General features: G+C 47.9%; 5 protein-coding genes across 5 annotated transcripts, besides 17 other annotated features; all 5 read right to left on the bottom strand.

The window, feature by feature from the left end:
- Nucleotides 1-11,986: a sequence feature (heterozygous, Esmeraldo-like haplotype).
- Nucleotides 41-61: a microsatellite.
- Nucleotides 149-168: a microsatellite.
- Nucleotides 252-282: a microsatellite.
- Nucleotides 331-352: a sequence feature (AT_rich).
- Nucleotides 380-1,093, bottom strand: Tc00.1047053511111.50 (ubiquitin-conjugating enzyme, putative; the record flags this gene model as incomplete). Its single annotated transcript, XM_801878.1, has 1 exon — nt 380-1,093. One exon carries the CDS (start codon nt 1,091-1,093, stop codon nt 380-382), a length of 714 nt encoding a protein of 237 aa, XP_806971.1.
- Nucleotides 1,274-1,297: a microsatellite.
- On the bottom strand, nt 1,475-3,208 carry Tc00.1047053511111.40 (hypothetical protein, conserved; the record flags this gene model as incomplete). Its single annotated transcript, XM_801877.1, has 1 exon — nt 1,475-3,208. The coding sequence occupies one exon, from the start codon at nt 3,206-3,208 to the stop codon at nt 1,475-1,477; it is 1,734 nt and encodes a 577-aa protein (XP_806970.1).
- Nucleotides 3,599-3,629: a microsatellite.
- On the bottom strand, nt 3,915-6,239 carry Tc00.1047053511111.30 (hypothetical protein, conserved; the record flags this gene model as incomplete). The annotated part of the gene is made up of 1 exon (XM_801876.1): nt 3,915-6,239. The coding sequence occupies one exon, from the start codon at nt 6,237-6,239 to the stop codon at nt 3,915-3,917; it is 2,325 nt and encodes a 774-aa protein (XP_806969.1).
- Nucleotides 6,515-6,576: a sequence feature (T-rich).
- Nucleotides 6,579-6,601: a microsatellite.
- Nucleotides 6,632-7,849, bottom strand: Tc00.1047053511111.20 (uncharacterized protein; the record flags this gene model as incomplete). Its single annotated transcript, XM_801875.1, has 1 exon — nt 6,632-7,849. One exon carries the CDS (start codon nt 7,847-7,849, stop codon nt 6,632-6,634), a length of 1,218 nt encoding a protein of 405 aa, XP_806968.1.
- Nucleotides 8,064-8,095: a microsatellite.
- Nucleotides 8,096-8,118: a microsatellite.
- Nucleotides 8,119-8,146: a microsatellite.
- Nucleotides 8,729-8,819: a sequence feature (A-rich).
- Nucleotides 8,831-8,859: a sequence feature (AT_rich).
- On the bottom strand, nt 8,914-11,418 carry Tc00.1047053511111.10 (translation initiation factor IF-2, putative; the record flags this gene model as incomplete). The annotated part of the gene is made up of 1 exon (XM_801874.1): nt 8,914-11,418. One exon carries the CDS (start codon nt 11,416-11,418, stop codon nt 8,914-8,916), a length of 2,505 nt encoding a protein of 834 aa, XP_806967.1.
- Nucleotides 10,939-10,968: a microsatellite.
- Nucleotides 11,488-11,519: a microsatellite.
- Nucleotides 11,627-11,657: a microsatellite.

The following is an 11,986-nucleotide window of genomic DNA, read 5'->3' as shown; positions in this document are numbered from 1 at the left end:
AAATTGCAGGATACAAGAATCCCTTCAATGGCCCCAACCCAAAAAAAAAAAAAAAAAAAAACCCCTTTTCTGTCTTTTCTCCTTCCCTTTTCTTTTTCTTTTTGCTTCTCTGTATCGGAGCGCAATGCATCCAAATTATACCTCAGACAAAAAAAAAAAAAAAAAAAACCCCCAGCCCTTTAAAAGAAAAAAAAAAAAAAAAGTTTTTCTTTTTCTTTTTTTTCTCTTCCCCTCCTCCTCATATGCGTCATAAAAAAACAAAGACAAAAAAAAAAAAAAAAATGAACAAACCACAGAAAGAGAGAAAGAGAGAGACGGTACAACATTTTCTAATTTATTTATATATTTATATGTAGATAAATAGATGCGTTCATGACTCTCAAATACGCTTCAGAGCGGCACGCTTCTTTTCCACCGCCTTTTTGGAAGCAACAACATTCGTGGAAGTTCCGCCCACAGCGCTCCGTTTGTTTAACGCCGATTCCGATGCGTTACGGAGTTGGGAGCTCACAAAGCCTTCTGACGCAGGCAAACTGGCACTTCCGACATTTGCGGTCCCTCTACTAAGCAGCTGGCCATTTTCTCGACCGTCGTCTGAGAGAAATGGCGGCGGTACATCGTGTGGTGCTCTGGTGCCCTTCATGGCGTGTATTTTAGTCATCATTTCCGCCTTCCGTCTGTAGGCATCATAATCCTCAAGAAGAAGCCGGGCTGCCTCCTCGTTCAGCGCACTCTCCGCATTTGGCTCAATCAAGAGGCAGCGAATAACCGTAAGCACATGACGCAACCCAAGACTCGGCTTCCAGTCTTGCTTAAGGACATTGACGCAAATGTCTCCCTTTTCTGCCACATTGGGGTGAAAAATTTTCGTTCGGAAGACCCCACGCGGCGGTATCTCCGGGTATCCCTCCTCGAAGTACAGCACAACGTGAAAGATGCCACCGCTAAACGGGGTCCCTTCTGGCCCTGTGAGGTCAAAGAGCAACTCGCTCAGGTTGTCGGACCTGTGAATTTGCACACCATCCGTGGGGTTCGCCTCAATGTCTTGAATTTGACGCATAATAAGACGCATCGCACTGGCACCGATGGACATTTGAAAAGGTTCTAAGACAGACAAACAGACACACACACACACGCAACAACAAAACAACAATAAAAAAAGAAACGATTCCTCACACACCTGTAAAGCAAGAAAAAAAAAAAAAAATTTGAAGTAAAAGTAATGTCACAATATTTCCACAACCCACAGCCATCTTTGCCAGCAATTTACAAAAAAATAAAATAAAATAATATAAAAAATAAAAAAGACGTTACATCACATGGAAGTGGGAAAAAAGAATGCGTCGCAGTGGTGTACAGCAACACGAGAAAAGTCATGAAGGGTGGTGTTCCAGCTTTCAGTTCCTTTTCTTTTTCCTTTTTCTTTCCGTCCTCATTCTTATTTTCTCTCAACTCCACTTGGCCTTCCTCCTCCCTACGAAGGGCACCCCTGCACCGACGTTAGGTACAGAACTGCCTGCTTTTCCTCATTTTGCTGCTCACCCAATGCCAACGGAGCATTGAAGTGGGGAAGTACATCTAACTGACACTCACAGGCCTCCACAATTTCAATTTCACGTCGGTGACAGCGCTCTAGCATAGCAAATAAAATACATGTAAGCCTCCCACGCGCAACCAACTCCTCCTCCACGATTTGTTGACGCTTGGGACCTTCCAAAAACTTCTCCAAAGCCTCCCGCTGCATCATACAAGATATGGCAAGACGTCCTTTTTCTTCCCAACTGCTCAAACAGCCGCGTCCGTGCTGATCATTTAAATCAAGTAACTTAAATCGGGTACAACCTGAGATTCTCCCGCAGGCGATAGCTCTTGGCATCACTGCACCGTACAGGTGGAAAAATAGTTCTGTTTGCGCCTTCAAAGAGATACTTATAAGACCGTGGGCATACTGCGCGTGTAGTTGCAGTTCTTCAATGACAACACGGAACTGGGACTCTGTGGCAATAACCAAGCGAGTAAAAAGCCTCTTCTGGGCTTCCAGCCATGTTTGGATAATCTCCAACCGGGATTTCTCCTCCCGCCTCCATAAACTGTTCAGTTGTTCCAATTGTCGCATCTTGCGCCCCCTGTAAGTTAAAATCCACCGCCGCAAGAAACAGGTGAGTTTTTTTGTCCCAACAACCAAGCATCGGTGTTCAAAGACATAGAAATCCCATATTGGAGCAATTTGGTTGGATTCCTCCTCCAAAATATATTTCCGACGGATTTCCTCCATGATAGTTATTTCCTCAATACCGGCTACTAGTGCTGGATGGATCCAGTTAAACGTCGCGTGTGGAGGCATGGCAAGAGTAAGAAGCGCCTCGTGACGCTCCTTCTCCACAATTACTTGACGACAGACAGATTCATCACGCAGCAACATTGGAATAAGGCTGGCGACCTCGCGCGGCCCCAATCCCTGAAGCCCTGTTTGCAACTCAAATGAGGAATGACATACAGCCCAAAGCTGCTCTCTTCCTAAAGGGTCTGTTCGATCCCTTATTGCCAAGTATTCGTTGGACGACGTTCTCAACGATCCAGAATCCTGCTGCTGCTCCCCTACACCGATACTCGTTATTTTAGAGCAGCTTCCATGCGACTCTCCCTCTGACAATAATAAAGGTCGCTCCATTATTCTTGGTAATCCCAATTCTCCGGAACAGGCCATTTGAACGTCCTTAGGAAGACTTGAATGTCCCAATTTCTGAAGTCCAAACAAGTATTCCAATTGTGTCAGTGTGGAGGGTGACCATAACGGGTGGTTTTCTTTGCGTACAACCGTACGGATATTATAAATAGGGGGCTCATGCTTTGCTGTAATTGACATCTTGTCAACTAAAGCTGGCATCGCCACCTCGGGGTCTACACTGGCCGTCCGCAATTCACTCACGTGGCCAGAAACAATTTGCGGCAATGGGAGAGTGACAGATATTTTCCGCGTGTGAGAAACAGGTAACTCGTCAAAATTGTCAACATGACTTGTTAAAAAGGAAATATTTCGTCGGCTATGAGGTGTTGTCGTACTGGAGACGCTTAGAAACAGCAGACTGCTCCTCGATTCGGAGTCCACGATCCAACGACGGTCCTGTTCATCTTCTTCTGTCAGTTGCACTTCCTGTGAGACGGGTAAAGAGGGTGTGAGTACTTGTCGTCCCTGTCCCTGTCTCATTCTCAGGCGCCACGGTAGAGCGGCAGGGTGTGTTTGTCTTTTTCTTTGTGTGTGTATTGGGCCTCCTTTCTTCCTCCTTTCTTTTTGCCAAACTCCCTGTTGTGAATTCCACTCAACTTTTAACTCCTTCGCCGGCCCGCCCCATTCGTTGTGCAATCGCAGTGGGGGGAGGGGGGGCGCCACAAGAAACAAACGACAACAAGAAGAAAAAAAAAAACAGCAACAAGACCTGGACAGAAAAATAAAAGGGAAACCCTCCACATGAGCCAGAAAAGAAAAAAAAAAGGGGGGGAAAAGACGCTTGTCACATTACAAATACCATTAAATAATTAAATCCATATGGAAGCAACCAATGAAACAACAATGGAAGAGCAGAGGTATGTGTATGAATATACATGTATGTATGCATGTGTGTATGTATACTTCTCACCACACCCGCAGGCATCGGTGTGGCACTTAACTTCTACGTTATTGTAATTCTATAACCAAGAGAAACAATCCGACATTTGTAGAATTGTTTTCGCGCCGTTCTTGTTAAATATAACACAACAATAAACCCTCGCCTTCGCCTTCGCCTTCCCCTCCAAATACACACGCGCAACTCACAAATAAAAAATAAACAAAAGAAAGTGATATGAAACGTTTATTCCTTCTATGCGGCGACAAGAACAACAAGAACAAAAAAAAAACAAATGCCACGGTTGCTTCATGAAAAGTAGGACGAGGCATTTTCCTTCTCCTCGCGGAGCAGCGAGTGATTCAACCGACTCAGTTCATCGTTACCCGAAAGGAGAGCTTCTGTTCTACTGAGCAGTTGTTGCAGTTCCCACTCCATTTTTCTCTCTCTTTGCCATTCCGTCTCATCAAGATACTGCAACTTCAATGCAGCTGTTTCATTCATTACAGCCGTGCGTGCCTCTGGAGAAAGACGAGAAAAGCGGCGGAACTGTAGCGCGTGAGCTACATAGCGATACATTCGATGGTGTTGAGCACACTTCACTAGCCGCATTGAACACTGCGTGGCGTCACGGAAAAGGCAAGTAGCCACCAAATTTTCCTCTCTATCATCCGCACCCGGGACAAGAAAAAGAATCGTGCGGTCGTCAAAATGACAGCGGATGGTGCCATTTGTCAGCGCCACAAAGGTTCCAACTGCCTCTATGGAACTTGTCAGGAAGACCACGTTTCCCTTCGCCGCGGCTTCGGCAAGAGCGGGATCATTGGACACAAAACGCATCTGAATTCGCTGCAATTCACTTTGTGCGGCTTCCGCCACCCCTCCTTTTGCAGCGAAGGTGGGTTCCCCCGTCGTAAAGCCCGTTGTCCCCGTGGCGTAAGCACCCGCAGTCGCAGAGGCGATGCCACCAAGCATTTCTTGCTTATGCGCTCGTAGAGACGCAAGATTCAACTGTGAGAGCTGAATACATGAGGCACCCACATCAGGAAGGTAACGACCGCGATGAAGAGCAGATAATGGCGCTTCTTCAAGAGTTCCACTAAAGTACAGTGGCGGGGTAGCAATTTTCGAAGTAATCATACCATCCGCCTCCTCACTCGCCATCATGGATAACGAGGATTCGTCGTGGCTATTATTTTTATTCTGTCCATCTTGCCCCCAGACCATTCCAATAGGTTCCTCACCAACTTCATTCCCAGTACCTCTTTTACAATGCAGTGGAATAACTGGTGGAAGACCGAGTTCTCCATCTGGGCTCTGGTGGTATTGATGATATGTTCCATCGCGGCGCCAATGATGGATAACGTAACTCTGACTCTGTGGCTCGGCAACAACCAAACTCTCGTCCTCCCGCACCATGGCGAGCACAGTGCCAATTGCAGGATGTGGCACCCAACCTCCCCCTCGTGTTCCGCCCATTCCACATTTGCCGACGGCAAGAGTTTGTGCTATGGCTGTGCTGGAACTCCGTGCGAAAAGGCCCCAATACACGGCGTGTGGCACACGACCTGTCGGATCCGCGTCGTAGCGCCACGCCACACGCTCACAGGGATCTCGTATGAGACGATTGCATGCCGCGCTTTGCATCTGCGAGGTAGCAATGAGCGAATCGACGTGCTCTCGCACCATCTTTGAAAAGCGACACGGCTGCCGATCTTGCGCGGTGCATGGTGTCGTGCGGTATACTAAGCAGCACTCCTCTACATCGCTCTCGCCTCTACAAGATGCCCCATCCTCCTTTCCCTCCCCCACACTGCCGGCCGGAGCATCCGCGTCAAGTTGCAGAGCAGTCTCCAACATTTCTGCCCACGCTTCCGGCGGGTCCATCACGGGAAATGTTTGTTCCACCCACACAAAATGAAATGACCGCACACTTTCAAGCATTCCTGTAAAAACACCATGTTCATCAACAGGACGAACAAAAATGGAACGCGCCATGTTCCGTTCCACTGCCGGTGCGGGCCAACGCACTGAAAATGTTGCACGGCCACCATGTAATGTTAGTGAAATGCGACGGAGCGCACACCATAGAGTCGCTCGAGATCCATGACGCTCAAAAAGGCGTCGATCTGCTGCAATGACAAGTGAGTCAATCGGGCTGTTCTGGCGCCACACTTCACACGGTGTTGCCGTGAGGCCTGTGACAATGCGTGGCCGCGGCGAGTAAAAGTTGTAAATGTGCAAAGCCTCCCGAACTTTATTCTCGTATTTGGAAAGCGTGAGGGGTGTGAAGAAGTATTCCCCCTGGCTCTTACTCTCCGCATCGTAAATGTCACCCTCGTTGAAGCTCTTAGAATGACCACTGCTACCCAATGCAGCCTGTGAATTCAAAGGTGCGTGCAACACGCGAGGGAAGGCGACATATGTTTGCATTTCGTCACAAAAGGAGAGCACCGTGCCGTCTCCAAAGACAAAGTCAGCGGAGTTGTCCGTCCATGCACATGCCCGAACGACACGATCGGCAATCGCCACCTCGTTGTAGACGGACACCGCCGCGGGCGTCAATCGCGAACGAGACGGCAAGGCGTCGTACGTGAAGTGCGGGGACCGCAACATCGGCCCCTGCCAGGACATATTCCTCACTCTTTCTCACCCTTTGTGTGTGTGTGTGCGCTGCGTCACCTGAAGAACAATCAGAAGAGAGGCCGAACGATCAAAGCACCCAAAAGATCAAAACGCAGAAACAAATTAAAGAGTAAAGAATGCCCAATGGATCCAAAAACTCAAAGATAAGAATATAAACAGTGAAAGTGAGGGGTGCTGGCCTACAAACACGATACAGCTTTCTCATTGCATTTAATGCGTCATGCCTCTGCACTTCGGGCCATCTTATTGATAACGATACAAGTAAAAGAAAAAAAGAAAAAAAACAAATACATTCAAAACAACAAGAAGAAAAAACACAAAAAAATAATATATATATGTATATATATATAACTAAAGCCAAATTTTTGCACCACCTGTTATCATAGAGAAAGGGTATTCACCAGATATCCGTAAAGCTCCATCCCCCCAAGCTCCAGGTGATACTTGCCAACAGCATCCGGACCCGCAAGCTCTAGTGCAATGTATCGAAATGCACATCCCAAAGCAGAAGCAGAATGCCATGTAGTCTTTACCTGAGAATAGACCCGCTCTTCGTCAATGGTGAAAGATGCTACGTTAAAAGGTGACCTCCCAAGCATATTATTACGTCTCTGCTCATCCAACACAACCCATCGCACTCTGTCACGACTCCCAAGCAAGCGCCATGAGCGTAGTGCTGCGTGCTCCGTCGCATGTCCATGACGGAGTGCATAAGCTGAGCATTCTACCCACCGTCTGTCGCCAAAATCAATTTCTATTCGAGCACCCTTCTGTGAAGCTGTGCGGAAACATTGCGTCTGCTGCAGTACAGCAGCCGTGGTGCGAGTCGCGTCAACAGCATTGCAAAGAGATGAAAGTTCTCCAAGCACAACCGGAGCGTCGCAGTAAATGCGCACGGCATCACTTTCCACCGGGTTAGAAAAGGGCTTTTTGCCACCCGTAGTAGCAATGTAGTGGAGAATGCCATCGTGCAATATCATAGATGCATTTTCCTGCACCACGGACTCGCATTTCTCTTTTATTCTCCCCAACGGAAGGTAAATAGAATTGTCTGCAATAGGTATTGTAAGTGCAGAGGGGAAAAAAAAAGATGCCACGTCTCGCAAAAGAGTTAAGTGCCGATCAGTGACAATAGCTGCCGATTTAACATTGTAACAATGCAGTTCAGGCACCTCAAAAAAGGCAGACTGTCTGAGAAGTTCCGTCACTTGTCGTTGAGCCTCGGCACGTTCAATGACATCACGCTTGTGTTCTTCCAACTGTGACTTATGCGTCTCCAGCAGTTTCTTCTGAGTCTCAATGCTCTCCTGCAGCTTCTCGATCTGGGTACGTTGAAGGGCACAGTCGTCTCGCAGCATCTTGATAAGATCCTCTTCACGCTCTTGGATCTGCCGCACAAGTGTTTTGGACTCCCCGTGAAGACGACTGATCGTTTCCTCCTCTCGCACATTCAGCAACAAGAGATGATCCTTCACAGCCGCGTGCAACTCACGCAGATCTGCTAAACGCTTCTCCGCTCGTTCCGTCGTCTCTACCGCATGGTGCTTAATTTGTTTCCAAGCCTTCTCTTCAAGAGCCCAAGTGCGATCTTCCTGCATCGTTTTAAGATGTTCCTTCCAATGTTTCTCCCTCCCTAACAGTCCAGGTATGTTGTATAAATAATAAAAGCCTCTTGCTCCAACTATCGGCCTTCCTCGCTTATTGTAATACTTGCCCTCTCGTGCTGGTGGTGGGGGTGCACCCTCACACTAGTACAGTTCAAAGATAAGAAAAGAAACATAAATGTACCTTTGGACATGCGTGCATCCATACAAACAAAAAAAAAAAAAAAGAAAGAGAGAGAGACACACACACACACACACACACAAAAAAAAAAAAAAAAAAAAGAAAAAAAACACAAGAAACAACAAGAAGGCGGAGGGGGTGAAGGGCTTTGTTGTGCGGCAATATATATCCGCCCAAGCCAACGGTTGAAAACTGTTAAAAAGCCGCAACACTTCCATTTAAAGTCCAAAAATGATCATCCCCTTCAAATCCCACAGCGAGTATATATACACACACACACAACGATTGGCGACACACAAAGTGGCACCACCGGAATGAGCCCGACAGATTGTTTTCCTTCTCTCCTTTGCCCCTCCCAGAAGAAGCGTAACAGGCCATTGCGGCAACACGTCATTTGCACTTGTGTCTCTCTGTGTTGTTGTTGTTGTTTTTCTCCTCTGTTCATCCAAAACTCACTTTTTTTTTCTTTTTCTGGGGGGGCTGTTGGTTTATTTATTTGTTATTTTTTCTTCATTTCCTTCACTACATACCCCGTCTTTGTTTCCCCCCCGTTAGCAGTCAAATACACGCGCCATTCCTGCTCTACTCATCATTCCTTTCATTCGCCCTCCGTGTTTCCCCCCTCACACCGTCCACACCAACCGCCTTCATTTTCCTCCTCACCGGCATTTACAGTCGCATTGAAACATATATTTATTTTTTTTATTTATCCATCCTTCTTTTTTCTTCTTTTTTTTCTGCTGTTTTCTTTCCCTTTTATTCGTGTCTTTCCCCTCCCCTTTTACAATTCAAAGTAAATTTAAAAAAAAAAGAAAAAAAAAATGAAGAAGTCGCTTTTAGCAGGCAGATGTGAAGCTCATTCTCTGCGCGCACGTTTTTACCGCGGTGGGACCTTTAATACCTTTATAAGTGTCGCCAGGAGGTTAATGTCATCCTCTGAGAGTTCATCCTTGAATTTCTTGATCGCATCCACGGAAGGCCGCGTGATGAGCGAGAACACCGAGTCTGACTTGGTGAACTGGCGATCGTACACAACGCCTGTCTCTCCCGAGTTGATCTTCACGGCGCACTCGTTCCCCATACGGGCAACGGGGATGTTCTTGTTGTCGCGTTCGATGGACATGACACGGCCAAGCAGTAGCGGCGTATCACCCCTCATGATCGCGAGGGGAGTGCCGGGGTGAAGCTGCCCGCGCTCAATCTTCACTGGGAGAATGATCGGGTCAGACTTATGAATGGCCTCGTCAATGATTGCCAGCTGCACTGGGAAAACGGCAATGGCGCGTGCCCGTTCCTTCTCACGGTTTTCGTATTCAGCAACGTACCGGGTAAACATGTCAAAAAGGTGGTAAATAATTTTAGCCTCGAAGATATCAATGTCGTTTTTCTTTGCAATGTCGCGTGCATCTTCGGAAACCTGCACATCGAAGGCCAATACCACCGCGTAGCGCGGCGCCTTTCGCTTCATGGAGAGCAGTTGAATCATGTGACGTTTGTGCAACGGACCGATAGAGGCACTCGCAACAGGGATTTTCATGTCCTTCAAATATGCCAAAAGCGCCTCAAGCGAACCAAGAGTGGAGCTCTGCACCGTCACGCCAACACCATCCGAACTTAATTGATCAGAAATACTGTTAGCCTCCCTCATGACTTCATGTGCAATTTTTTCCTTATCGTCGCCATTATGCACAACAAGCAATGGGGTGCCTGGGATAACAAACTCCAAGTCATTGGCAGCAATCTTAATACCCATCGCCGCCTTCATTTGCTTGTGATGGATGTAGTCACCACGCACACGCAGCTCCTTAAGCGGCTGTGGTGTAAGAAGAGCTCGAATCTGCGTGAAAATAGGACCATTTTGACCACACAGACAAATTGTGTCCCCTTCATGCAACTCACCATTGATAAGGATGGCATCCACCGTCACACCGTATCCTGTGATGGGCTTCACCTCAAGTATGGTGCATTGAAGGTCATCCTTGTACGTCACCTTGCCCTCCATAAACTGTTGTACAAGTTGAATCTCCAACAGAAGGAGATCTGAGATGCCCTCACCGGTTTTTGCCGAGGTAGGAACGATAGAAACCACCTTTCGCATATCCTTGTTCTTGTAGTACAACTCCGAGTTAAAACCCTCCGCCATCAACTCCTGCTTGATCTGATTCACACGTGAGTCAAACTCACTGCAAACATTATCCTTCTGCTTTGAGAGTGTTTGCTCAATATCCATATTTTCGTTTGCTGCCCAAGCATATAGCCGATCCACCTTGTTCAGTGCAATGATAAAAGGGCACTTTTTCTGCCGTAACAGGCGAATGGACTCGCGCGTTTGTGGCTCCAGACCATGCATGATATCCACAACAAGGATTGCAATGTCACAAAGGCTGCTGCCGCGGCTTCGCAGATTTGTAAAGGACTCGTGACCGGGTGTATCAATCACCAATAATCCTGGTACATTCAAATTGTAGCGATATTTCTTATTAATATCCGCTGTGGCACCAACAAGGGCCTCACGTGGAAAAAATGTTGCACCAATCTGCTGCGTTATACCACCCGCCTCACCGCCCTGCACATTTGTGGAGCGAATACGATCCAACAGACTTGTTTTGCCCGTATCCACATGGCCGAGAACGCAGCATATGGGAGAGCGAAGGCTTGCAACACTCTCGAGTACATGTTGCTTTGCACGTTCCGCTGCTTCCGCCTCGGCACGTAGACGGGCACGTTCTTCATTCTCTTTGCGCCGCTGCTCAACGCGTTCCACGCGCGCGGCACGAATGCGTTCGTTTTCCAGGTGACGTGCGGCGCGGCGGTCATCGCGCTCCATCAGCGCCTCCCAGTCGTCCTCATCGACCTCATCTTCGGAGTCCGTTGCCACCGTCAACTCGCCATCATCCTCGCTCTCTTCCTCCTCCTCCCCCTCCTCTTCTTCTGGGGGCGCTGCCGCCATCTCGACCTGTTTCGGGTGCGCCACCTGCGTCTTTTCTCGCGGCTTTGGCTCCGGTTTATGCCGCGGTTTGTCACGCACATGCTGCTGTTCCTCGCGTATCTTGTCGACATCCGGGAGGATAAAACCTGCCGCCGCCATGCGCTCCAGCGCCCCATTCCTCACGTCCTTTTTTGCATCCTTGCGAAGTTGCCGCTCCTCCTCCTTGCGGCGCTGCTTCTCCTTGGCACGCTCTGCCAACTCAAACTTGCGCTGCTCCTCCGCAAGTCGCTCCTCCTCGCGCAACCGCCGCTCCTCCTCTTCGGCCTCCCTTAACCGTCGTTCCTCCTCCTCCTTTTGCCGCTCCATGTGCTGCTTCAGCTTCGCAAGCATCGCGGCAGGGGGGCCCTTGCGCGCGGCCGCCTTCGGTGCAGCCTTTGGTCCTTTAGGCGGCATATCTCCTCCTCAACCCGCCGTGTAAAGCAGCAACGTGACGTGTGCCAATTTAAACAAATATCAATCGGCCACACACACACACACACACACACAAACAAACAGAAAAAAATTAAACGAACAGGTGCGGCCAAACCCTCCTCCCTTCTTCTCTCTTATTGTTTGCGTTGGTCCTCCTCAAATGACACTCTTTGGTGCCCGTAATGTTTTATCTTTCTTTCTCTCTCTCTCTCTCTCCTCTCACCCGTTGCGTACACAACTGCGAAAAAGGGGACACCCTTTCCTTATAATGTGCACTCCGTAATATGATAAGCACGTGTCGTAACAATTCGCCCTCAAAAACCACAATAAACAAAATGATGAATCAAACGCAAATCACAAAAAGTAATAAACAAGTGACGCCGTTAATTAAAAGACACGCAAACAAACAGTAATCAAAACAAACACACACGCACACACACACGTGAATAAAAATAAAAAGATTGGCTACAAATTGCTTCTTATTTATTTCTGTTTATTTATTGACTCCTTTTGCCTTTCAGGTATGTGGTGTGTACCCTCTAGCAATCAA

The sequence above is a fragment of the Trypanosoma cruzi genome, genomic scaffold (assembly GCF_000209065.1).
Source record: "Trypanosoma cruzi strain CL Brener 1047053517051 genomic scaffold, whole genome shotgun sequence".
Lineage (NCBI taxonomy): Eukaryota > Euglenozoa > Kinetoplastea > Trypanosomatida > Trypanosomatidae > Trypanosoma > Trypanosoma cruzi.
Note: the sequence above shows the minus strand (reverse complement) of the source record. Positions and strands in the feature narration are given on the sequence as shown.